This window comes from Orbicella faveolata, unplaced genomic scaffold (assembly GCF_042242905.1).
Source record: "Orbicella faveolata isolate gen_17 unplaced genomic scaffold, um_ofav_v1 contig_2, whole genome shotgun sequence".
Lineage (NCBI taxonomy): Eukaryota > Metazoa > Cnidaria > Anthozoa > Scleractinia > Merulinidae > Orbicella > Orbicella faveolata.
Window position 1 is genome coordinate 30,668,512 of NW_028301547.1, and position 27,647 is coordinate 30,696,158.

General features: G+C 36.9%; 2 protein-coding genes and 1 pseudogene across 2 annotated transcripts; 2 read left to right on the forward strand and 1 right to left on the reverse strand.

Annotated features, from left to right (window-relative positions):
- Positions 1 to 996: 996 nt before the first annotated feature.
- LOC149112810 (adenosine receptor A3-like) lies at positions 997 to 3,081 on the forward strand (annotated as a pseudogene).
- A 1,546-nt stretch (positions 3,082 to 4,627) lies between these two features.
- LOC149112811 (adenosine receptor A2a-like) lies at positions 4,628 to 5,801 on the forward strand. The gene has a single exon (XM_089288643.1). The coding sequence runs from the start codon at positions 4,824 to 4,826 to the stop codon at positions 5,703 to 5,705; it is 882 nt and encodes a 293-aa protein (XP_089144769.1). The 5' UTR covers positions 4,628 to 4,823; the 3' UTR covers positions 5,706 to 5,801.
- Positions 5,802 to 6,661: 860 nt separating this feature from the next.
- Positions 6,662 to 16,841, reverse strand: LOC149112812 (DNA topoisomerase 3-alpha-like). Its single transcript, XM_089288644.1, has 22 exons — positions 16,686 to 16,841; positions 16,535 to 16,585; positions 15,921 to 15,995; positions 15,627 to 15,677; positions 15,443 to 15,521; positions 14,620 to 14,733; positions 14,407 to 14,420; positions 14,134 to 14,189; positions 13,849 to 13,877; positions 13,090 to 13,148; positions 12,479 to 12,542; positions 12,015 to 12,111; positions 11,355 to 11,528; positions 10,894 to 10,979; positions 10,258 to 10,512; positions 10,103 to 10,139; positions 9,913 to 9,995; positions 8,855 to 8,998; positions 8,160 to 8,199; positions 7,980 to 8,039; positions 7,451 to 7,653; positions 6,662 to 7,220 (listed from the first exon to the last, which is right to left on the reverse strand). The coding sequence occupies exons 1-22, from the start codon at positions 16,812 to 16,814 to the stop codon at positions 7,138 to 7,140; spliced, it is 1,983 nt and encodes a 660-aa protein (XP_089144770.1). The 5' UTR covers positions 16,815 to 16,841; the 3' UTR covers positions 6,662 to 7,137.
- Positions 16,842 to 27,647: the final 10,806 nt, after the last annotated feature.

The following is a 27,647-nucleotide window of genomic DNA, read 5'->3' on the forward strand; positions in this document are numbered from 1 at the left end:
TCTCTTCTCTTCTCTTTTCTTCTCTTCTCTTCACTTCTCTTCCCTTCTCTTCTCTTCTCTTCTCTTTTCTTCTCTTCTCTTCTCTTCTCTTCTCTTCTCTTCTCTTCTCTTCTCTTTTCTTCTCCTCTCTTCTCTTCTCTTCTCTTCTCTTCTCTTCTCTTCTCTTCTCTTCTCTTCTCTTCTCTTCTCTTACTATATTAAGGAGGATATTGTACAGCAGAGCAACCTGTCACCCGAGCTAATTTTACAATTTATTATATAACTGAGAAAATTAGTTCATTGTGATCGGCTGAGAGCAGGCCAGTTTATCGTTAATTCTTAATTTAAATTACAGTGCAAATTAACGCGTGCTCGTTCGCAATTTCTCAGTTGTATAATAAATGAGCTCGAGCAATTAAGGATTTACACTACTCGTGATATTTTAAAATTCTTTCAAATAACACCCGCCCAAAGGCTCCTGCAATTTTGAGAGAATTTTCAAATATCACTCATAGTGTAAATCCTTAATTCCACTCGCATTCACACGATTAGCAATACGAAATAATGAGGAAGTCAGTAAAGATAATTTCCATCTTGTAAGTGCAACGATTGAACTATAGTCTGTTTATACAGATGATATGTAAAAAGATTACAACCAGCTTATGTTTCTAAGAATCATTTCTAGCTGGCTCATCTTTTTTTCTTCGTTTCTTCCTCTAAATTCGTAACCAAATAAAATAAACGTTGCAAAAGGATTATGTCCCCCCTAAATGTGTTTAAGAAATAATTTCCTTTTATGCTTTAGAATGTTTCGCATACTAACGACATTTTCGACATTGTCATGCATTATAATCCATCAAATATATTCGCTTGCAGGTGATTGGTCTAAACTCGTGATGCGACTGAATACTGGGGAATATCCGAATGATATATATTCCCCAACTTTGAAAAGATTTCGCGTGTTCCGAAAAAATATTGGAAATTATAAACACAATAATTTCTATTTGGCGCGAAATTATGCGTGGAAAGTTTTTCTTAGACATTATTTGTTTATACGAAAGGGAAAAGACTGAAAGAGCGTCTGAATTGGTAAGGTTCGATTCCAATTTCCACAGGGAATTTGTTTGCTTGCTGTTTTTCCTTGTTTACTTTTTATGTCTAATCGTAACTCCTGGCTGAATAATACCGACTCATCTCTCTTCATGCGTCAAACCCCAGTCAAAGCAGCTAATCAGGTTTCAAAAGGACTGGTCACAGACAACAAAGGCTGTCACAAAAACATATGGCAGAGAAAAACATAATGAACTAATGAAAAAGAACTTTACTCATCACGAAATGCTTTTTACAAAAATGACTTGTCTCGCAGGAAACGTTCATTTGTATCATGATAAAAATTAGGGAATGAGGGGTAGGCAAAAAGAATAAAAAGTGTTGAAAACTATTTTAAGTTGTGCGAACTTGGGATAATTGTGGCGAGGTTGACTTACACAAACAGTTCGCCTCGTTGTTATGAGAATTTAAATTAAAATTCAACACCTTTTGCTAACTTCCATTTTAATGAGAAACGCAAAACCAGACTTTCAATTTTTCTAATCAAACGTCTTACATAAACCTTGAAAAGCACTTATCTTTTTACTAAAATCTTCCTTTTGGTAAAACGAAAATTGACTCATTAATTTAAACAAGAATACCAAAGGTTGCCTGGTTTCAAACGATATTTATTTTTACATGAAAACAAATATGCCAGCTTAATATTATTCGCTTTCTGTGACGGGAAGTCGTAATAAAGCACTCAAACCAACCATACGTCTTTCAATATTCACCCATCTCTTGCTCAGTAACTTGGCCAGCCTATTAGCATACGGTACAATTTCATCGTACATAACATCGCTTAGCGCTCTTTTTCAAAGTTGTATAATAAATGAAGCTCACCCACTCTACTCGTCGGTAATCGTTAATTGTGTGTTCAACTCTTTCTCAGCCTACACCGCCATCATGTTGAACATTTTAACAATCTATGCGATGCGGAAAACTTCGTCGTTACCAAAGCCTTTGAAAACATTACTCCTGAGTCTTGCTGTTTCTGATTTTGGTGTTGGTTTACTCCCTCAACCTTTGTTCATCGTAAGGATGGTAAATCCTACTTATTTCACACACATTACGTTTAACGTCGGCCAAATTATATTCACTGTTGCGTCATTCTTTAGTGTTGTGGCCATAAGTGTTGACAGAGTCTTGGCCGTCACCTTCATCTCGGATATCAGGAACTTGTGACTCACAAGCGAGTTTCTGCTGTGGTCATCGCATTTTGGACTTTGAGTGTACTTTATGGGCCATTATCTTTGTTTTTGAGTTCAAAAAATGAAAACGATGTCACAGTTGTCATTATTTTCGGGGTCTGTTTCATTATTACAGGAATTGCTTATTGCAAAATATATTTCACTGTACGACGCCACAAAAAACAAATGCAAGCCCAACAAATACAAGTAGCACAGAAGAGCCAAATGGAAAGTGCTGCGAGGCAGAGAAAATCTGCTGTCAGTACATTCTACGTATTTCACGTGTTTTTAGTTTGTTGTTTGCCAACCTATTGCGCTCTGGTTGCCAGCTCAGTGTGATTTCTCCTCGGAGCTCCGCTTTAACTGATCTGTTGCTATACGCAGGGACACTAACATTCCTTAATTCGTCTCTGATTCCTGTTATTTACTGCTGGAAGATGAGACACATTCGCCACGCTATCATAGACACACTGCGACATATATTTCCAAGTCAAAACTAAACAAAATTGTAATCCCGGGACTGCGTAAAGTGTAACTTAATAAATGATATATCGCCAGCAACAGTTCATCTAGATAGGACGTCTGACTGTAAAAAGCACTAAATCATCAGTGAGTAATTAGTAAAGAGAAACATTAGATGGGAGCCATTGGATAAAACAATACATAGTCACTATACACACAAGACTTTATTCAGGGATTAATAAAAGACACCCTGAGAGGGAGTTTAAGGAGGTGGATCCTTTGTTAAAACTTCTTAAAATAAAATATATATTAAAAGCTATTAAAGGTTAACAATCAAGCATGTATTATCTGGGTCTACAAACACGTTGTTGTGCATTTGTTTTGTTGGACGTCCTGCGAATTTCAGGGTTATAAAAGTATATCAAAAGATCTTCAATTATCCACGCACCTGTCTGATCTGTGGAAGAGGGAAACTACAGTTACGGTGAAATTTTCGCACGCAACTGAATAGACAAGACTGGAAGAGATTTGGTAATTGCATCGTGTTTAATTCCCAGTTTCTTCATAAAGCATAAATGAACGAAGGGCTATCATATCATAATTTAGTCGAACTTTTGGTGCTTAACCGCATAACTCTTCTTAAAGCAGTTTATTTTCAGATGTTCCGTGACTATTGTTTGACATGACAAGTAGAAGCGAACAAACACAAAACATCTTTACGTTTATTGACGCATTTACTGCTGTCACGAAAAACAGCTCTGCAATTATGATAAAGGTTCAAATAATTCATTCAGTATTTTTGCACTAAAATTGAAATAACCGGCATAGCCTGCTCCGTTTGGCTAAAACGAAATATTTGACCATCTCAGCTTCATTAGCATGCGTGTAATAAACGAGCGACTAAATGGTCTGCGTGTAAAATGCGTTTTCCCAGTGTTTTAAATGAGTCAATCAAACTTACCGACAATGTAAACGACGTTTTTATTACAATTTGCAATTTTTTACTAAAGTGAACACCCCTTGCAAATATAAATATTCGTAAAATACGGAAAAGACGAACGAGAAATGACCAAATAAAAGAGCAGCTGAATTTCTAATTTGTATAATTATTTTCATTTTGGCACGAAATTCTTGTTTTCCTTCTTATTAGGTATACACGCACCCATAACTAACTCATAGTATGAACTTCTGACTTCACCCGTAAAACGCTATTCACAGGAGGCAATTTACCAATGGACAGGTCCCAGACAACTGAGGTTGTCACAGAAACATGACATAACGAAAGGTTTAATTAACTAACAAGGAACTTTACTCATCACGTTCTTGTTCAAGAACAAATAGTTTCTCTTGCAGAAATAATTAATTTGTATTATAATATAAATTAAGAGATGAGCAGAAGACAAAAATAGTTTTTGGGCTAAACTGGAATAACGTTGGAGGAGTTTATTTGCGAAACAAGTTAACATGTCACCATCTGGGCATCATTAGGATGCTTGTTTAGAAAAGCCATTTGGTTTTGTATGAAGACTTACTTTCAGTTATTTTCCATTTTAATATATTAGTTTGACTCCTTCAAGATCAAAATGATTGTTAATTGCGATTTCTGCTTTGGGGAAAAGGGAACTTAGTCTGATTGCAGAAATGAGAAGAGCGTGCAAAGCTAGCATTGTGACATTCATTGTTATGAAAATTCAAATTCAGCACATTTCTGTTACGAACAATTTTTATGGAAAACGCAAAATTCTCTACTTGAACGCCTAAACTATTCCTTAGATTAAGTATCATTCATTGCTTTACTATAGATATCTTCGTTTTCCTGTCGTAGTGTTGCACAAAATGAACATTGAATAATCAATTTAAGCAACAATGTCAAAAGATCGCTCTCTTTGAACAGACAAGTGTTTTTTGTTTGTTTCTTGTTTTTTTTTTAACATTAAAACAGATGCCAGTTTAGTACCTGTATACATCATTCAATCCTAGACCGGAAGTAGTATCAAACACCGCATCATTTTTTGATCAAACCGTCTCGTCTACAACTCAGCCCACGGTACAACTTCACTGTAACATTGCTCAGCGCTCATTTTTCAAAGTTCAAGCTGTATAATGAACGAAACTAACCCACTCTACTCATCGGTCATCGTTAACTGTGTATTCAACGCTTTCTCAGCCTACACCGCCATCATGTTGAACATTTTAACAATACACGCGATGAGGAAAACTTCGTTGGTACCAAAGCCTTTGAAAACATTGCTCCTGAGTCTTGCTGTTTCTGATCTTGGTGTTGGTTTGCTGACCCAACCTTTGTATATTACATGGATGGACAGTCCTGCTAATTCCACCCGCACCCTGCTTGGCGAAGCCTCATACGTATTTATTTACTCTTCGTTCTTTAGTGTTTTGGCCATAAGTGTCGACAGATTCTTGGCTATTCATCTTCATCTTAGATATCAGGAACTTGTGACTCACAAGCGTGTTGTTGCTGTGGTGATCTCAGTTTGGGTTTTTAGTGCATTTCTTACATCAATTTGGCTTTGGGACTTAGGTAATACCGCCATGCTCGTCACCATTATCATTGAAAGTTTTTGCTATATTATTACAGCAACTGTTTACTGCAAAATTTATTTCACTGTACAACGCCACGCAAAACAAATGCAAGTCCAGCAAATACAGGTAGCACAGAATAACCAAATGGAAAGTGCTGCGAGGCAGAGAAAATCTGCCGTCAGTACATTCTACGTATATCTTGTGTTTTTAGTTTGTAGTTTGCCAAATTATTATTATCTAGTTGCCAGTTTGATCTCTGCGCCAAGTACCGCTTTAAAGGGTCTGTTGTTATACTCAAAGACCCTGTTGTTCTTTAATTCCTCTCTGAATCCTGTTATTTACTGCTGGAAGATGAGACACATTCGACACGCTATCATAGACACACTGCGAAATATAAGACAAAATTGTAATCCCACGACTGCCGCAAGAGTGACTTCGTAAGTGATATTACCACCAACAGTTTATCTAGAGACATTAACCTTTGGGTTTTTAGTTATTTAACTGGTCTTTTTAAACATGATGTAGAAGTATTGTGATGTCCATAATATCGGCTTACGATTTAAAATTTTTACAAGGCTAAACATGTTTAACAGACTAAAAAAGTAAAAAACCAAACGTGTTTGACATTATATTGAAGATGACAATCACATAATGTCGAAAACGTTTGGGTTTTTTTTTTTTTTCAAACATTTTTTAAGTATTATAATTTTAATGGTTTTCAGAATTATTACTTGCTGGCGTATCTTTGTTTAACTTCGTTTTGCAGTGTATTCCGATTCATTACCAAATAACAATAAACGTTGCGAACAAAAATGTGTTTTAGAAACATTTTGCTTCCATGTTAAAGGTAGCGGGTTAGAACTACATTTCGCCTACTTTTCGGAATGTTATGCATTCTAATTGAGATCTCTGCATTTGTGTGGGATGTAAGTAGCAACCAAATGATTTCTCGAAATTCTACGTTGCGCATGCAAAAGTCGTTGGAAGATGTATTCGTCAAAGTTGATCCGAAGTTTATCTCGAATGTACACCCTTATGATTAGAAGTAACTACGACTGAGAGTACATCTCAAGATTAACAATCACTATTAATCCAGAAACTGAGGTTGTTACAATACGTATAATTTTAAGAGCAGGAGACCTCCGCATTTATAAACCTAAAATTTGACAGTGGCAAAAACAAAAACAGATCACGTGCGGCAAACTTACTCTTATCTATTTCAGTCACAGTAGATTGACAGAGTTTGATGAGTACAGTTGAATCAGTCCCAGTTTTGCGAACCATCTAAAGGTACAAAGATTGGCTCGACAGGCCCAAGATCAGGGTAAAGTCTGACCGTGCTAAGTACTAACTCATCATTTAGATGGGAGCCATTGGGTAAAACAATCAGACCTGCATTATTTGGGTCTGCCAAAAAAAGGAATGTCATTTTAATACAACCGTGACACATGACTGACATAAATAGAGCTTGCTCGCAATAAAATCCTCGTCCCTAAGGTAAGATTGGAACATCGTCGAGGTGTTATTAGTACGTACAGATTGCTGGTTAACCCGCATCAGCAATAAACCGAATTCTCGACTTATTTTTCATCCTAGACAAAAGAATGCTCCAGTTTGTACGTCTTAATTTTTCATTGTTCAATAAGACATGGTTTTTATTAAAATAATTGAAATGCAAGTACATTGAAGCATAATGCATATTTGATAAGTGTCCTTGGTGTTTTTATGAAGTTACAGGATGTACATTGTAATAAAAGTAAGATGTAAAACGTGGAATCAAGCTTTGAGCCACAGCTGAAATGTTCTAAGAACTCATTGAGGCATTCCACATGTCAGAGACATGAGATGTAAAAGAATTTGTTTGCATTGTGCGTTAACAGATCAATATTATTAGTGACAGAATATCTACTCCGACTGTGTGTTGTCTGTTCATGGGGCAGGTCCTCTTGGTGTGACCTGCAAATAAAGAAAAAAATACTGAAGCAACAGCTTTTGTTTGCTAATACACTTTGCCTCTTCATTGCTTTTATTTAAGATAAATGAAGTTCAGGCACTTTCAAGTCTTTCCACTCTAACTTTCACAAAGTTACCACTATTGAGGTTGCCAGAAATTCTTTAGGTACCAATCAAGCACTGTTATTGGAGAAGAAGCAAGATTCTTTGAACAAAATTAAAGAAATCCCTACCTTCCTGGTGGCAAAGGCCGCACTTTCTTTTCTTTGTCGCTCCACTGTTTGTTGGTGCTGATCGTCCTGTTTTGAACGCGTTACTGCAAGCTGATGACTCTGGAGTGTCCCCCCATTCAAAGAAATCGCAACCCTGCCCTCTCGGCTTAGCACAACAGTAAAATGGCCGGCCCTTGTTCGGTCCTTCCTTGGAAACTGTGCGGCTGACAAATTTAATGAAAGTTAGTTTTGGTTACGTCTTGCAAGTATTGGTACTTGGATACAACAAGCTAATGGATGGACTTGCATGAGTGTGAGGCTGTTGTGAAAATAGAGTAAAAGCTTTCTTAAGAAAATGTTGCTCAAATCTCTTTAAACCTCTATTTTCAATCTGTCGTCGTGCCAAATTGCAATAAATTATCCAGACTACTTACTTTATTACTAGTAGTCCAATTGGCGATGTGTTGATCAGTATTTCATAACAGAAAACTTTCGCATATGCATGTAGTTGTAAGCTACAACTAAAGATATTAAGTGTGTAATGTAATACCTTACAGCTGGTTCGCTACAGCGACAAGAGGGATTAGAGCTGTCTGTACTCATTGATCCAATGCAATGAAAGAAACATTATGAGGCAGTTTGTGAGACAAAAAGAAAAAAAAAACGACACAGAACAGATTTTGTGTTGACTTCCCGTGTATAGATGGTCTAATCAAAAATTGTATCTCACCTGACTCCAGTAAAAGTTGTGTTTCCTCCAGAGTTAAATCCTAAAGTAAGGAAAAGTTTACTTATTAGTGGAAGATCCCAATGTAGACACAAGAGCAGTTTCAAAAGCAGACATTTTCCATTTTTACCTTAGTAGAGGGAATGAATTGTGGAAGTAACACACAGGGGAACTTACATTGCCTTCACCAAGAACACAATATACTGACCCCTGCCAGCACTCAAACCTAGACTGCCAAATCAGACGAGTGATAATCTAACCGTTAGATCATCGTGTTATCCACTTTGGTTAAACTTAACAAATTTACGTCACGCGTCTGTCTTGTTATTGACGATGAATTTTGTCATAACATTGTCAAAGCAGCTGTGGATCCACGAGGCGATAGCCGAGTGGATCCGCAGACTACTTTGACAATGTTATGATGAAATTCATAGTCAATAACAGAACAGAGGTATGAAAAACTGACGTCAATCTGTTTTTTACGATAACAGATTGTCAAATTGTCCGCTCTCGCTCGTTGACGCATCGCATAAATTATAAATTCATGAGTCTGTCCGCATATTGACGATGAAGATTAACCAATGAGCGCGCGAGAATTTCTGCAGTTATCGTAAAATGTTTATTTGATAGTAATTTTTTACGGAAAAAAGCTTCAATTCGCACAAAAAACTCTGGACCAACCAACAGTGATCATGTACCTGCATTATTCCTGTTGAAGTTATTGGATGTCATTAGAGGCGCAGTTTGGCCAAATGATGATGATGAACTCCCTGAATCGTCATCAGCCCACAAGAAAAATCCACAGCCATTATCTCTGTTTGCACATTTATAAAACGGTCGACCTGAATGTAAATAATTAAAATCAAACCAGCACTGTTATTTCTTCCCTGATCAAGGTAACCTTCTTATGCCACAAATACATGACGTCCCTTTCAGTTTTACTGAAGGTTAGCCATCGCACTCTTTGCAAAGAGTTCCAGGTTTGAGCACTGACTGGGTTCGCTGTAATGTGTTCCTTGAGCAATATAATTTACTCTCTGTGCCTCTCTCTACCCAGGTGTATCGGAGAATCTTTGTTTACAACATTTGCCTCATTATCATAAGCGATACAGTTTCTGATGGAGCCACAAAGAGATTAATACTGAATATTGAAAGGGCACAGCACGATTAACTATCCCAAGGAATCTGAGCGCGATGTATTGAATACTTTTTGTGCGACGAGGGTTTAAAAGCTCAAAATTTCACAAAGAATGTACGAGCTCATTAGCGCTTTTGCCATCCACAAATTTTGATGTTTTTGAAAGTCAATCTCTCCTCGAATATTACACCCAAAGAGCCAAAAATTTCACCACTTACTAAGTTTCACAAGCTTTTTAAGTTTTCTTAGTACAATCGTGTCTAGCATGATGCCCTCTATGCGCAAAGTCGTATGTTAATGAGGAAAAATGTAAACAAAGACGTCAGCAAAGATTCGCCCATAAATGAGTAACAACAAATTTGTAGGGCAACCAGACAAACTGCCAGGATAATCTGACAGACTAACATCTTGCCAAAATGGAGTAGCAATATTCATACAATAATAACATTGTAAGTTGCTCCATGCAAAGAACCTGGCGCTAATCAGAACCAGTATGCCATTTAAGATTAACTTCTACTGATCTCTCCTAGCATGGGATAGACTTTCACTGTTTTATGGGTTCCTGCGAGCCACTTCATATATCTATATGCTACTGGAACTAGTGTTCATGTTACTTACCTTTGTTAGGTCCATCTTTCTTTACAGTTAATGTTGTTGCAGGTTGCCTACAGGTACAAACCACACAGTTCTCATTGTCATCTCTGTCGTAAAAGTTAACAAAATAGGATGAAAAAATGACCTCAGTATAGTGGTAATGGTGCATTAAAGCAGAGGGCTGGCAGCAAATGCACATTTCTGTAAAACTTACCCTCCAATGTGGCCACCTGAAGGAAATTGGTTAAAACCTGAAAAGAAAAAACGGGAGCACACACATTTAGATGGAGATTTGACTTCTTCTCATGTTGCAACTGTAGATCGTTAATTTATAGTTTGGCGTTAATTGAAAATGAAATGAGGAAGTACCTCCCGAAAATGATGAGCTGAGTCCCCAACTCTGACCAGCTGGTGTATAACCACGCCCTGCGTTCCTACTGGATTGATTGGAGGTAATACCTCCCCTTGGAACAGAAGGTCTTCTAACTTGAGATGTTGCAGCTGATCTAGAGCCGCTCCCTCTCGTCTTGCTAGGCATGCCTCGACCACGCCCTGAAGTATGTTTGTTTCCTCTGTTGCTGGGCTGAGAAGTTTGTCTCCCTCTTCCAGCTGAATTTGAACCACCTGGTCAGGTATCCAGGTATAAGAATCAGTGGCGAATGCATGTTGACGAATTCAAAAAAAGAACTACTGCCTTAAAACGGCTAACAGTATGACAGCAAGAAGAAGTGGCAAATACATGATCCTAATATCACCAACAAATGACTTAAGCCGTGATTTTCCACCTTTAGTACAACAGATACAGAAGAAGCACCTTAAACTGATTAAGTTTCCGAAATTCTACCTGCGTGTATGCTCAGAGCACTTGCTATCGAATTTCAGACATTCCCTATGTTTCGCTACAAACAGAAGAAAACACTACCCTTATTGAAGGATTTCCGACTGATCTGGTGAAACAATAGTTCTTTTAATGAAGAAGAACATTTCCTGGATAGAGCTTTTTACCTGACTCTGACGGCAGCCTTGTTAAGTCCTTCAGGTCCAATAACTCTCTTAGACTATCATCACATCCACCAACGCAGCCAGTATATCTACAAAGCAAGAATGATACAATCATCAGCGGCCAACAACACAAGCTTCATGCACGAGGGGTCCCCTTCAACAAAGCCAATGGTTTCGCTGGAGTCTTAAGCACTTAACTGAATGTTTTAGCAATAAGAAAACATAGTGTCACGCTTTCAACATTAAAGGTTAACAATTATTTCATCATAAGCATTTGGGAAAATTTTGGTGACACAGACCTAGCTTGCCTTGAGGAACTGCTGGATTTTCATAGTAAATTAGGAAAATGGGTCAAAGCCAACATGTTCTGCATGACGTTTCAAGCTACTCAGGCATGCAGCAAACACAGGTGAATCACACAAATCCTCCACCCACCTTTAAACAATGCAAATTTTAAAACTTACTCTAAAGGCATCATGGGTGGAACAGAACCTCTCTTGAATTTGAAACTGATTTTATGTACATCTCCTGGTTGACACCGCTGACACACAGAGTCATGAACTGCAGCCTCAACCACAAATTTAGGGAAGAAGGCACTGGCACGGCATCTTGGGTAGCCTTGACATCCTATCATGAAGCTGCAGAGTCAAAAGAAGAAAAAGGTAACAGGGCTGTTGCATTTTAACAAGTCAGGAACTATAAATATTACAAACCTGGCTGGGAAGCTACAGGGGTTTCATTAATGTTTTCAGTAGGAAGGCAACTGGTTTTCACAGGCGGGCAAAACGTTTTGAACTGAACTCCTCTCCAGGAAAAACGTTTTTCCAGATGGCCTAACCCGGCGGACAAAACCATCCTCACAGCCACTCAATTTGCTTGGTGCCCAGCCCTTAATGAAACCCTGTGAGTAAGTTTGGAAGAAAGTAAAAGGGGACGAGGTGACTACTTTCAAAAAGAAGGTCAACTTGGCACCTAACAGCAGCAGCAGTCATTGAAAAGTCATTGAAACACTCTAAACTGATGGTTTTATGACAAAACTTGGAAAATCACTGTAAATATTTGCAGTCACTACATGTACATCAGCCATAAGTATTTGTATACTTATTTTAACAACATCAGCGTACCTGCCATCTTTAGTTTTCTTGAGCACCATTTGTTCAGTTTTGCATCTAGGACAAAGGCGAAGAGGTTCTGTTCCTCTCTCGTACTCATTACCAAGAACTGTAATCATAAAAAAATCACTAAAGGCTTGGAAAGTTTGTAGATAGACCTTGGGAAGGCATGAGCAGAGTCCGGATTCCACCAAGAATTTGGTTATACAGTAAGAGCAAGATTTCTTACAATCCTTGAACCGTTGCAAATGAAAGTAAATTAAAATATCAGTTCTCAGTTTCTCACTGAGTAGATCTGCATAAGGATAAAAAGTTAGTAATCAGCATTAATTCAGTTTTGAGCATAATGCCCTGGTTGACAAACTCTGTCATTCAGTTATCCTGTGCTTAATGTTCAGTGACATAAACAATGCATTCAATCAAACATTTTTCCCCTTCTATTTACACATACAACAGTATGCAACAGCAAGTTTTACCTTCATTGATAAATTCTTGAGGATCTCCAAAATAAGATGATAAGGCTTGATCCAGTTTGACTGCCTATACAGAGAAAGAAAACAAACCAATCATGAACCACCAAAATTGATGAATTCCAAGAAGTCTGTAATACTGATTTGAATATTAACCTACTATAAACTGAGCAGCCAAAGACAATTAAATCCAAATTAGTGACATTGAAGCAAGTTTCACCATTTTTTGACAAAACACTTCAGCCACTAAAAGATAATCTTTATATCAAAAAAATAAATAAGAGTTTGTGCAGACTGAATATATTGGTATGAACTCTTTCGATCACGAAATATTGTACAGAAAATGTAAAAAAAAATTTAATATATTTTATATCTGAAGTAACTATTAGACCTGTAAATAGTTATAAAAGTCTCATCTTCAGTCTTTATTGTAAGCATAACTACAGTATCCAAACAATTTCCAACAATGATCTTTTGATTACTGTAACAATGAAGCCTAATATGGGCCAAGGTAATTTATTCAATAACAAGGTTCAAGCATCACAGGAAAACTGTGTCCCATTATAATCTGCAAATAAATTTGAATACATGTAAATGAAGAATACATATAAGCCCACCTCTTGTACAGCTTGAACAAACTGTTCCTTATATTTGGCTATCTGTTCAACAAGTACATCTAAACAACAGGAATGATAATTATCAGATATTTTATGGCAAAAGCAAGTCTACTACATCTTCTTTTCTTTGTCATGCACATGTCTCAAGTACTGTCCACCACGTTATTGCTACTTGACAATGTTCTTTTTACTAATTTTTGACAACTTTGGGTTAGGGTTTCATATCTCTGAGAACTCTCTGATGACTTCTGTCTTATTTTGAATGAATGTATTAATGAAGTCTTCACTGAAAAAGTCAGACTCAGCAGACATACCAGTAAGTTCACAATCAAAATCATGAATAAAAGTAAGATAAAAACAATTTAAAATCTGCACTAGTTTAGAAAGACATCTGTTTATAAATGAGTTTTTGTATCTCCATTCTTATCTGGGGAGTTGGAATTATTCCCCCCTTATACTTAGTATGTTCTTGACCGTTTTGGCAGCAACAAATCTTGAAGGGGGTGATTTTTCATGGTGGCCATCTTGTTAAATAAATGTTGAGCAGCCAATGAAAATGCAACAAGTGAGGGAGGCAGTTGACAACAGACTGAGTGAGAATGAGAAACTTGACAATTGCACCTATCACATATGTTACACTTTCACTGGAAGATATCAAATAGTTGTTTAAAAAGATTCTAGTTTGCTAGTAGCAAATATTGATCAAAAACTTGATCATGTGACATTGATAAAGTGCGCAGTACTGTAAATTGTCCTTACCATCTTTGTTTCTTGTTCCTTCACAAATTCTGCAAAGTTAGATCATAAAGTAGGCATTAAAGTTAATAAAATAATACAGTAATAAAAGAAAATTCACCATTGAGAATAGTCTAATGTGGACAATCATATGGGCGGACATGGAGTAAACAAGTGTGCAGAATTACTCTGTTATTATCAGCTAACAGAATTACCAACATGTGATTACATTTGAGAACAGCTGGGAAGAAATTTTTTAACAATCAGCTTTTACTGAAAATGCTGCTGTAACCAGTATATCTCACTCACCTTTTTAAATCAGCTTCAAGTTCTGACCTCAGCCTTGGTTTGGAAAGCTCAAATCCATCAAGTCATAACCTTTTCAAATACAAGAGAAATGAAAGGAAATACAATCAGATTCTGGGTCAAAATAGCAGAGTTAAGAAAACAGGTAGCAACATTGTAACAGAGGACTGCTGTATGAAAATAATGCAGAGTTTCCGAGATGATTATTCCATTTCACTCACCTTTTTAAATCAGCTTCAAGTTCTGACCTCAGCCTTGGTTTGGAAAGCTCAAATCCATCAAGTCATAACCTTTTCAAATACAAGAGAAATGAAAGGAAATACAATCAGATTCTGGGTCAAAATAGCAGAGTTAAGAAAACAGGTAGCAACATTGTAACAGAGGACTGCTGTATGAAAATAATGCAGAGTTTCCGAGATGATTATTCCATATTGAGAGTTAATTAGTCTTCATAAATTACAACTCAATAGATCTTTGTGAAGCTATTACCTTCAACAAGTCCCATTCCAAGCTGTCCTGGTAGAAAGGTCCCATCTTGCTGCACTCCCACATAGCACCTGTTTTTTATGGTCTCTATATGTTCTGCGTGAGTTGCATCTGTGCCTGTATGTAAAAGGTGCACAACAAGAATATTTCACTTGTCTGTAAAGGTCGATCATCGCTAAAATTCACTTCTCCTTTAGTTATTTGCTGTTACTACTGACAAAAGTATTTAGACAGAAAATACAATCATCAATTACACTAAACAGAGACACAGTGGAACCCTGTTAAAACGGTCACCAGCGGGCCACAAAAATCTGGTCATATTAACCGGGTGGCCATATTAAAAGGAGTTCTTTAAATACAAAAATGACTGACTGAGCTTTTGTTTAGGCCAGAATAAAGTGGCCATAAATAACAGGGTGGCCGTAAGGCAGGGTTCCACTCCATTGGAGTGTGAATTATAACTAATATTAAGTGAATGGACTTGAAAAGTTACTAGGTAGGATTTAACTTGTATTAACTTGAATTTTCATGGTTATAATAAGTGTATATTTGGAAAAACATATTAATTACATTAAATAAGAGAAATCTTTGAATAAAATTCAATCAATGTTTTGCATAATCATATAATTTCACTAGATTTCAATAAAAAGTAAAATAACGAAAAATAAGACTGTTCCTGGCAATATTGAAAAATTGTCTTCACTCATGACTCCAAACTAATCCTCTCAAGGATCCAAGGAGAATATTATTATGGAAAATGTACAGGAAAAATAAACGTTGACATTGAATCTTGACCAAGTTTGTAAATGGAGCTTTTCCAATTTACCTATACCATGTTTCTCCATTAGACTGATCAGATCAGCTTCAATTAACAAAGGAGGAGGTTTGGTTTCACCATCAACCATCTGCAAACAGTTTGAAATAATTACAACACAAGTACTCATGTTATGTTAACTATTGACCAACAACAGCTCGTTAATCAACAGACGTCAAGCTCAGTAATTACAAACTTCAATTGAACTTGGTTGAAATTCTTCACCTTGGTTGTACACTGGGATTGTCTAACATGAAGAAAGCAGATTTGAGAATGCTAAGATAATCATAAAAGGTTTACAGGTAAAAGAAGTTCAACTTTGTAATACATGTATGTAAGCTCAAGAAATCACAATCATGAAACCAATCTAAACAGTTCTCAATATACAAATTTACATTGCACACTCCTGATTACAAAAGCTGCTTGATATGTGCAGACATAATTATCTGAATTCAGAAAACAGAACGTGATTGAAATAAAATTAACCTACCTTTGCATTCCACTTGTCATATGGATAAACATCAAGATAGTTTCTTGCAATTATCATGAGTCCTGTAGCTGTAAACTAAAAGCATGGAGTACAGAGATCCATAAATAATCAGTTTATTCTCAACTTGAAATAACAATAAGATTTAATTTAGTACATTTTGAATATAGTACATCTCTATATTTACTGTAAGAATTGAGATGCATTTTATGTGTAAAAAACAACTACTGCATATCTGGACACTAGGGCACTATTTTACACTGCTATTCACCTTACTATGCCACCTAGAAAAGCTTTTGATTAGATTTTGACAACTTTTTGCCATCTTTTTGAAAACTTCTGATGGCTTTCGTTTGAAACTGCATATCAAACTGTGACAACTTCCTGCTGGCTTCAAATGTTCACAGATTGAGACTTTTGAAATGTTGAATTTCACAATTTAACATCTTTACCTTCAACAGTCCCATGTTTTGATTGGCTGGTTCAAATAGAGGCCAGCAAAAAGTTGTCAAAAAAATTCAAACTTTAAGAAAAAACTTTCTCAAGTGGTAATGGTAGGATGCATGGCACAGTAAACCCAAAATGATTTGTTTTCACAAGTTAGGATGTCAACTCACCTTTTCTCGAGCAATCTCTATTTCCACGTTTGTCTCTTGACCTTTGACATCCTGACAAAAAGAGTCAGTTCAGCTTATGATATGGCTCACCATTGACAACTTCAGGCAATATTAATGTATCTTTAGCAAAGCACAATGTGAAATTTCTTACCTCAGAACAGCAGGCTAAGAAATGTCTCACTATAAACTCGTACAGTCTTTTCTCATTACCCTGCCAATACAATGGAGTGTACCTTTGAGTTACAGAATATATAAATATTGTAGACAAGAGAAATAACATATCATAATATCATAATCTACATGTAGTTAACACAAGATATCATGAACTATAATTAGAGATTGGCTGAATAAATTATATCCCAACAGTACTTCTGAAGGCCAAAATGCTTGTGCTTTTCCACGCGATTTGCTTTATTTTCATGGAACTTTCTACACCCGTTTGGCAGAAAGAGGCCAGACAGATAACATATCAAGTCGCTGAAGCCATGCGAGAAGCGGAGAAAACTTAAACGGGCTCGATTGAGTCCCTTGTTCAAGGACTATTTCATGTTACGATCGATCGAACGCTGGGATCAAATCTTGTTATTTTATCGTTTTCTCCTGCTCGATTCACTTCGACATCTTCTGGGGTGAAAATAACTTACAGCGCGTTGACTGAGCGTATTTTTGTAATTCTGTTCTGGTTCGTTTTTCGGCCCAAACAAAAAAATCTTTGGTTGTCCTCCATGTTTTCAGTACTCCTCGTCCAAGGGCCTGGGGAATATTTATATTTGGTTCCAGTCTTTCTGAGAAAAATGTCACGCAACTCACAGATTTCAAAACAAAACTTTTGCTTCCGACGAAGGTTAATATTGCCGCCGCTCAGTAAAATTTCTGAAAGATTTCGGCGTAGTCATTCTCGTCATATATGGGGTAGCCGAGAAAGTGTTTTACTCCATTTTTATAACACTCGTAACATAGCCCTTTTAGGCGACAGGAGTTGCATTTACAGCATAACATGACCTTTACAATTCTTGATCTTTTTTCACAGAAGGGCGCCTCTTCAATATCATCATGTACCTCATCCCAACCCATTTCCTTTTTTTGCCTCCTTTTTATTCCGAGATACTCCTTGTAAATTGTCTCACGAAGCTCTGGAGGGGGGTTTTGGATGGCCTTGGAAAGTTGACAGTTCACGTCCGGTGTTCGAACAGTATAACACAGGTCGCGTTATGTCTAAATAGTGAATCCCTCTCCCCGGTTATCCCGTTTAATTCGGTTCGGGCGCTCCCCTGTTTCTTCACAATAGTAATAAGAGGAGTAGTAATAAGAGGATTAACCAAATAAAATTTTGTAACCCAGACCATTATTTTCTTGTTTTAACTCTCTCCCACCGTAATAACCGAAGCGAGCAAGCGAGGTTCGGTTATTACGGTGAGGGAGTTAAAACAAGAAAATAATGGTCTGGGTTACAAAATGGTATTTGGTTAATTCTCTTATTACTACTCGTTACTATATCTGTTATTTATTTGATTAGAGAAATTTTATTTTTATCAAGGGAAAGTCAGAGAAAAGCATTGTTCTGGACCTCTAGTTTTGTCTCTAACTCAAATCCTTCCATTGTGGGAAACAAATCATGTTTGGAATTCAAGACAGAATTGATGTTAAATACATTTATCAGAATTATTTTTGGTATGTTTATATTTTTTGCTTTTACAGAATTTTACAGTCCCAGTGTTGTCACCGAATAGTCCGAGCACGCCTTCCGTGCCTATCTTGGTAAACATCTCACACCTTCAGTTTTCAGGGCTTGGTTCTGTCAAATGCCAACACAACTGAGAATAAGACACGTTGTGCATTTAAAACGCGGCGATGAATTTCAAGCTCCCGAAGACACATGTTCAGTCTTTCCTTGGGGTTTTTAAAGATATCACGCACGACTTCAAGAGTCAACTTCTTGAAAACTATTCAACGAATTTCATTTGAAATACCTGTGCTTTTTTAGAAGAAAATAACTTACGACTGAGTGCGTGCTTTATTCGATATTTTTTTAATGATATCACTGTATGCTCTATTGTTTGACGCACAGAAATCTCAATGAAATATTCTGATGCAGCAAACACTTCTCTAGTAGGTGGAATGAATTTTAATCGCGTATTTAAGGAAGTCTCAAAGGACATCCCGTTCATTTTAGTGTCAGAAACCGTCGTGTGATGTAGAGGTGAAGCAGCATCTTCGTGGATGTACGAACTCCCCTTCGCAGATAAGTCTACGCTTTTGTTTTCTCTTTTCATGTCCTTGTTCGCTTTTCGCTACGCCTGCACTTTTCCCCAGTTTAGTGGTTTAGTATAACCATTTCGATGAGTAATTTTTTACGTCCACACATTGAAGAAATTGTTGAATACTGGGAGGGTGTGAAACTTTCGGAATAAAGAATTACCAAGTGCGTTTAGACAAGCACATCGGTATAGTAGGTTTGAAAGTTTCTTACTGAATACCACATTTCAGAAATAAGTTAATTTACTAGCTCTCTCGTTCGTCGTTTTTGTAACTGTTTTATGTTGTCCACGGTGGGTCTGAACTACAGGTCGCATTCCACAGGTCAGAGTACAGGTCACTGTGCTTCAGATAAATAAACAGCACCAAGATTCAGTCTCCTAGCCCTAATTAGCCCTAGTACTTTGCGAAAATGTTGTTTTAGATCGAGGGGAAACTTTTGGCATAGTTATTCATCAGTAGACTAGGGATTTCTACTCTTGACCTGTGGAATGTGACCTGTGTTTTAGACCCGTTTGTTGTCCATTGCTCCGATGCTCCGAGTTGCTAAGGGTATGAAGATCTGACTGACTTAATGTCAACAGTTTTAAAATTACGTCAATAATATTTCCTGAGGATTTAAATTCTTTTCTCATGCAGGAACAGTTTGTTTCAATACAATCGCTGAACTAACTCCCCGTGAAGTTTTTAACTGGAGTTAATTTAGGCGGTTTTACTTTCGGCGCGACTTTGTTGAGATATTATACAGCTTTCCTTGTCCTTTTCTCCAGGATTGATTTCTGATACATTTTCGGGTAAGTAATATCAAAACATTTCGTTAGAATTTCAGACATAAAGGCAGATTTGAGTTATAATTGCATTATGGCTATTGTTTATTTATCCTCATGTTTTCAAAATTTGCGTGAAATCAGAAATTACTTGACGAATATAGAACCAATTTTGAACAAACTTGCTTTGAATTCTGGCGAAAACATTAAAACTATCTCACTCCAAATAAAATACTTCTAAGAGAACATTAAGAAGTTTGTTAATGCAGGCGATATTGACCGACGTTGTGTGGCCGGTTTCTAACTACCTAACTGATTGACCTACTGAATATATTTTTTGACAGTTTCGTCTCTCCCGCCTCGCACTAAACGAACAGAGGGGTATCCAAAGGAAATGTAACCATTATGAGCAGCCGTGTTCAGCTTTGGAGCTCCGTTCTCTCCTTATCAGCCTCTTTATGCCTGTTGCGATCAACTCTAATTTCAGGTAAATTCTAGGTTTTACTTTATCTTTAATTTACAAGTATGATCTGACCTTGTAGCAAAGTTTGACTTAAAAATTCTGACTAAGAACAAGTAGCTATCACGATAAATGTATTGTTATGGTTCAGTTTGACCCTTGCTACAATTCTATTTTTTTTTTTTTTTTTTTTTTTTTTTTTTTTTGTTCTAGTGTATGGTAGTTTAAATTAAAACTTAACCGAAATCTTTTTGGATTGTAGGTTGTGGTTCTTGGGCTCTAGCGCAACCTGGAAGTTGACCACAGGAAATGACTGATTTCAGATAAGTACATTGTAGTTTTGTTATTTGTTCGTCGTTTCCCTGGTAAACGATTTAATTCAGAGCAATATTGATCAGGAAATACAATATACCCCCAGAGTCCCAGAACTAACACGTTTGTACGCAGTAAATTTTCTAAGCAAAAAGAAAGCCAGTAACCACTATAAAGTACATTTCTCTATTGTCTTGATTTCAGGCTAGCGAATACAATATAATAGCCTGAAAATAGCAAAATTGTACAATAATTGCAAGACTGTACTATTGAATAAAAGGAGAAGTACTTCTTTTATTGACATCTCTCTTTTTTCCAAGGTTGAACACAGAATGCATTGAACCCGGAAAAAGCAGCCATTTTGGATTATAGTGTGTTACCCTTCGATGCAAGCGGACGACATCTGAACAGGTAAGCTCGTCATAATTTTCTTATCTAGCCTCTTCTGTCTTACCGGTATATCATTTACAGTCTCAGTCCAAAAAAGAAAATAATTAATTTTCTTTTATCATGTTGAGTACATCCTGAGGGAAAATGTTTGGAAAAAAAATAATAATTTTATACTGCTTTGTACGTTCAAACGCTGCCTGAGTAACATTTATGCTTTAAATGTCTCTGTAAACCGCTAGCTCTGCATTGTTTTTGACCAAATTCCTAAACCTAACGCAATTTAAGCCAGTATATCAAAGCTTCCTCTTTTCTTTTTCATGTAGGTTTTAAGAAAGATATGCTGAGAGAAAACAAGTCCATTTTGTACGACAGTGCGTGGCTCTAATGTTCTTTGGTACAAGTTAAGTATTGCAAACATCTCGGTTCAGATAGACCAGATATTATCTTCGCAGTTTTCTATTCGTTAACTGAGAAATGTTGTCTAAATGTACCACCAAAAGCTCAGCAGTAACGTTCATAAAATATTTTTGGCCGGTTTTAGAAATTGATCTTCAACTTGCCTCTCTTGGTTTCTGGCAAATTTATGAAACGAGGGACTGAAAATTTTCCAGTGCAAGAAAAGCAACTTCGTTGGCTCTTGGACTCAGTGGTTTCAATCAGTAGTTCACTGCTTGCTAATGGCTGGAAACTACTTTTTCTCCACAATAAGTCCAGCACCTCAAATTTTCCGGTTTTTTCGGTTTCAGTCCAAAGTTAATAAAATCTCCTTCCATGTCAATACATTCAAAGTATCTTGCAGAGAAAATTTTCAACTATTTTAATGTCCTCGGCAGAACCAGGAAGTTTATTTGAGATTTGCCAGCCAACAAAAATGTAGTGTTTTCTTGAATAATTATATCATACAGTATTGATACCTGCTTTAAGAAGTCGCTGCAGAATTGTCTGCTATTAAGTTTATAAACACGACTCGCATTTGTTGATGAAAAAATAGCTCGTTTTATGTTTAATCTCCTTTTTGCCAGGTGAACTCGGATACTGAAGAGAAAGTGTGGCCATTTTGGATTGCAGTGTGTAATTCTTGGAAGCTGGTGCACTATGACATATTGGAAAAAATCTTTTAATTCAGATAAGTTAACCCTTTCTTTATTTTACTTGAATTTGTCGTTGACCACCTTAATAACTATAATCCTGTAGAGAAATCTGATCGGGAGCACTGAAAGATGAAATTTTGATCCTGTGGTGAGCGTGTGGCAAAGAATTGAACATCTCAGTCCATGACGGGATTTGAACCCATAAACTCTCAGATACCGGTTGGGCAATGAGGAATTGTTCTGATGTCCGAACGAATTCTTAAAAGTAACACGATTGCCAGAGATTTGTTCCGTCATTAATTTCAATAACGTAATGCTTTAGAAAAGCACTGTAAATGTGTATTTAGGGGCAAATATTCGAAATTAACACAACTGGAGATTCGATCATCGTTGAAAAGTATCGTAATTTGTTGCTCTTTGCTCTTTTTATCACCAGGTTAAATGCAAACACCGTTTCAATAGAAAGTGTAGCTTGCTGGATCAAAGTGTATGAGCTCTTGAAACCTGGTTCAAGTTTACAGCCATTGGAAACACCCTTTTGCAGATAAGTCGTTTTCTTCTCTGTTTACCACTGAACGGTTTCAGTTCAAAGAGTGATCAGAGTCTGACTATATCAATGCCTTGCTGACCCTTGTTAAGCATCTTGGAGAGAAAATACTGGAATCAGGGTATATTGTAATCAGTAAGAAGAATTTAATTTGTGAGGTGATATTTCTGTCAGTGACACAGGAACTCGCAAATGTCGCCAGTTTGATTTTTGCGGGAGCTCCGGCAACTGTCCACCAAACTGTTTCATCGTAAATCCTCGAATTAGCGCAACGGGGCGCTTATTTCAAATTTAGGAGAAGACAGGAGGGGGGGGGGGGGGGGCGCTTATTCGAGGAGAGGCGCTTATTTTGGCCGATAGGAGGGGCGCTTATTTGAAGGGACGCTTATTTTACGGGAGGCGCTAATTCGAGGATTTACGGTATCTAAATTTACTTGTTGAAGATTGAAGACTTGTCCAACGACGTAATGAAATCATTAATTATTATAACTTTCATAAGAACATTGTGAAACGGTAAGTGTTTAGCGATACAGTCAATAATAACCAGCTTTTTTGTTGATGTGTAATTTCCTTTTTTCTTCCAGGTTAAGTGTCCTTTCAAAGGAATATGTAGTCATTTTGGATTGCAGTGTGCTAGCTCTTGGACCCTGGAAATATCTCACTTCAGATAAGTCGTTTTCTTGTTTCTCTAGACTAAGTCGTTTACCATTAACGGGTTCAATCCAAGAGTGATCAAAATATAATCTCATCGTACCTCTCTGCGTTGTCAAGTTTGTTCCAAAGAAAATGTTACCAAATTCATAGAAATAACAACTAAAGAAACGTGTGACAATCAATGGGGAAAATTAATATTTTGAGCTTGAGACTGAATTGAAAGGTTGAACAACGCAATTTGTTATTTTAAGGGACAACTTGAAACGGCCGAATATTCTCCGCAATGCAAATTTGAAGTCCTATTTCCCGACATTTTGAATTCAAATTTAACAGAACAAAAACCTGGTGGTACTAGTAACTGTTACAAAATTACTTTTATATAAACATTGTGAAAAACAAAGATTCTAAAGTAGCATGCCAGCTTACTCTCGGCTTGGCTTTGCGAACGAAGATGTAAGAAGGGAGTGATCCACTTACGCTGCAGACAGAGAACCATTGACGACAATTTACGAGAACAATTCCAGTTTAATAGAACAATGATAATTTGCAGTGCGAACAATGCTTTCCTTATACGAGGCCGCAAATGAACTTTAAAGGCGATTCATTTAATTTAGAGAAGGAGTTGCTCAAAATCAATTGTGTTTTAAAATAGTATTGTCAGACCTTCAAGAACGAACAGCAACTTAATTTTATAACGACTGATAGAGCTCATGACTTTATCGGCGTGATAATTATAACTGCGCTTTGGTAAACACGATCATTTTTTGGTCATTTATGTTCGAGGCTTGACCAAAATCTATATAAACATGCACTACTTTTTCGTCTGTATAACTGATATAAGTACAATGCTAAACATGGAAGTGAATGAAAAAAATATCATCGACTAGGGCAATTCAGTGTCTTGCTACACCATTTAATGTGAACATTAACTTTTAGAACAGAGACAACAGAATTAATTTTTCAGGTGGCTGAAAATATTTACGAGCGTTGTTTGGTTTCAATACTTGCCTGTGTCCGAGCACAACTGCGCTCAAGCCTTGAGAGAAAAGTCATGTTTTCGATGTAACGATGTTTCACTGACATGGATTTAAGAGTGTAGTTTGAGTATTTTCCGTTTTCTCAAGAAAACAACAGTTTGTTCCATGTGAATAAAGTTTTTGTGTCAGTATTCAAACAAACAACAAACAAATAACATTCCAGCTAGAATAAATATGTGACGCTATTCTCACAGGGTAGCTGAAATGATAAATTGAAGTAATGGTCGCAATACATTTTAAAACAAAACAGCAAACAAAAATGGACCCTGAGAAAATAGATAAATAAAACAAGTACACAGGTCAAAAGGTGTCAAAGCTACTGTTTATACATATGAAATGTACTAATGAAATGGAAAATAGATAAAATCGAAAACTTTAGAAAGCTTTGAATTTACATAGTCTGTTAATTGATGCGCGCCCAGTTTGCCGCTTCCTTGGAATGTCGATTTTCGTAAAAATAAGCAATCTTCAATCTAAGGAGGAGTCATAGTATTGGGATCTGCGCGCACCAATGATATGGGACAATTTTGCTATTTTTAGAACAAATTGCGCCAGCTGACGACATATATCCGTACGGATCTACGCACATTTCGTGGGTTCTCGCGTGGATGTTGTCATATTACGTCATGCCACGTGCTCCCATCGGGCCTCGGGAGCTTGAAGTAGAACCTCTGGTATCCGCCACATTGTCCGCTCGTGTTGTCGTGTAGTACCCGTTGCGTTGTTAAATAAAGAATATAGAAGGCAATATTGTGACAGATGTTGCCTTGTTGCGTGATCAAAAGGCGAGAGTTGTGAGATTCTGCTGCGGATTTTTCACAGCGATGACAGGGAATAAGAACCAGGGCGCTTGAATGTAGTTTCATGCTCTGTTCGAACTAATGGAAAAGGTGAGTTTTTTTCAGGATCGAAAACAAGATCAGACTTCAATTTCGCGCTGTGAATGAAAAATATTTTCTCGTGCTAGTTGTTCACGTAAGCTTTTGCTTGTTCTGACTTAAGAATAAAGCTTACGTAAGAAAACTCTCCACTCTGGTATCGAGGTAATTTGTGAATTTCTCAAACAATCATAACCAAAACCTGTTTTTGATAGTTTCTTATTGTTTCTGCTCGTTTGCCAAGTTTGCAAAAGTTTTTGGAAGGAAAGTCTGACGCGTACAAGTAGCTTCAGGGCGTGCACTTTCAAGTCCGAGTCGCCGGTGTTTTCACTTGTCAACAAATCTTTTGTGCTGAGATTCTGCAACAATTTTCAACAACGCCAAAAAGCTACCAACATCATGTGTGTTTCTTGAAGGTAGTGAAATTTTATACTACGAAAATAAAATACATAACTCAACCAACACTGAATCGAAATCGTTGTTCGAGTTGATTAAACAAAGCGTCATCGTAACTTTGCTGATTATTTCTGCTGTATTCACATATTTTCAGCTAAGCTTTTAATATGTTCTTAAACATTTATCAACCTGAAACATATTTAAAAACTAGAGATATTGTATGAGTTCGATGTTCGATGTTCGATGTTCACTCGAAAGTGCGGAAGTCCAATTTGCCATGTTTACTGACTGTACAAAACACGCATCGGCGGACGCTCTTATTCATCGACAACAGACAATTTATTGGATTTTTACACAAACAAAGCTTAGCAGTATCTACAGTCGTAAGATAATTGGACCTTGATGAAACATCAAGCGTTGCTTACAATTCAGGCTAAACGTAAACTTGCAATTTTTTATTGCTTTCGGTCGCGATAGAATCTGGCGAAATCGCCGCCAGCGTGTGGCAAGAGGAGGGAAACTTTGAAGTCCTAAAACGCTGCTATATCCAAATATATCCAACTAGTTTTTGCTGAGTTGTGGAAAAGCTATTAATCTTCAACATATCTGAAGTTTAGAGTGGAGTAATGTGGAGCTCTTGTAAAAGAAGCAGCGGAACACAACTTGGTCGGTGATATAAAACGGGGCACACCTAAATTCGACAGTGTGTAATACTTCAGTCAAATTGGTGCACCTTACGACTACAATACTTAAGGAAAATTTGAATGGACATAAACCCGCTGAGTTGTGGGCCAAAAGCATTAAAACTTTCGAGAATTTCAGACGCTATTTCCTGCGCGCGCGACATCCGCAAAAAACCTCGCAGCATGTACGCGCGTGTGCCGCGGGCGATGTTTCAATTTGCTCTAAAAATAGCAAAATTGTCCCATATGATAGGGACAACCCCAATACTGGAAATAGCGGGCGCTTACGGTCTTCCTCCCCGATTATGGCTCCTGATCTAAGCTCATTTTAGCAAATCAGTGTATAATTTTCACATCGATTCGACATAGGGAAGATTAGGGAAGTTATTGGAAAACGTTATTATATATCAGAAGCTAAAAACTAATCTCACTTACAGGAACCGTGATTTTACAAGAAGTATTTACAAGCAGTATTACTGAGTAAAGGTTTCAAGACATAATTATCATTTAGCCTTAATTTTTACTTTGGAACTTTTGAACAAGCCTTTTGAATTTTAACCATGTTCGTCTATCCTTTGCAGGGCTTAAGTTTTGTATCACTCGACTTCTTTTGCAGAGAAATATTGTGCCACGGCCCATCCAAGGATGCGAATAGGACAAGTGGAAATGAATATGTCAGTTTCTTTCTTAAGATTTGTTAAGTGCAGTTCAGAAAACCTGAAAAAAGACATTAAATGCAAGTCATTTCTTCCCTACTGGTTCAGATCGAGGCAGAACGTGTTGTTGATCATAAGTAAGGAAACAAGGTCGTGTCAACATGCCAGCAGAAGTAAATAGTTGCTGCAAAGTTAAAGTTTTAACTTTGAAAATTAAATTTACAATTTTAACTTTAAAATTTCTAGGTCCAAAAATGTTTTCTAACAAAAGAATTCACAAAATCAACCAGTCTTTATTATGATTTCATGAAAACGTTTTATTGTGATCACTCTTGATCATTATGTAAGAATTAATAACCAACAGTTTTTGTGCCTGACAACGGTACAGTAATCTGTTTATCATTAGTACAAATCTACCGGATTATACTAATGCAATACTACATTCTGATTGGCTAAGGTATATCTTGTACGATCATTACTAATCAGTGGTTGAAGATTGTCTGCAAAGAATGATAATCGTTCGGACAAAGCTGAAAGATGGACTCAAAAGACAGTTCATTCTGCGCTCGATAACACTATGGTGACGTTTTAAAGTGCAGAGATTTAATTGGCAATCATTTAGTAAGAGTTCTATATTTAAACAACTAGTTTATTTTGCTTAGTATTTGTTTAATTTTTTTCTGAAGCCAAAAGCTAGCGTTACCTTGTGAACATTTCATTATATATGAAAGCACCGTAAGTTTTATTTGGAAAGAAAATATAGAACAAGTAGAAGAGTATCGCAGCAGCACCCTGACTCCGACAGTTCATCGCATAATAATACATGTTGATTCAGCGTGACACATTCTGATGAGCTGTTAATATTTGATTCTATCAACAGGTAGCCTGAGGAATAGTAAAGAAAGTGAACAATGATACACCACAGCGAACAACTGGTTAAAAAAAAGACAAATGCAGAAACACTTTCAAATAAACTCTCTTTGAGC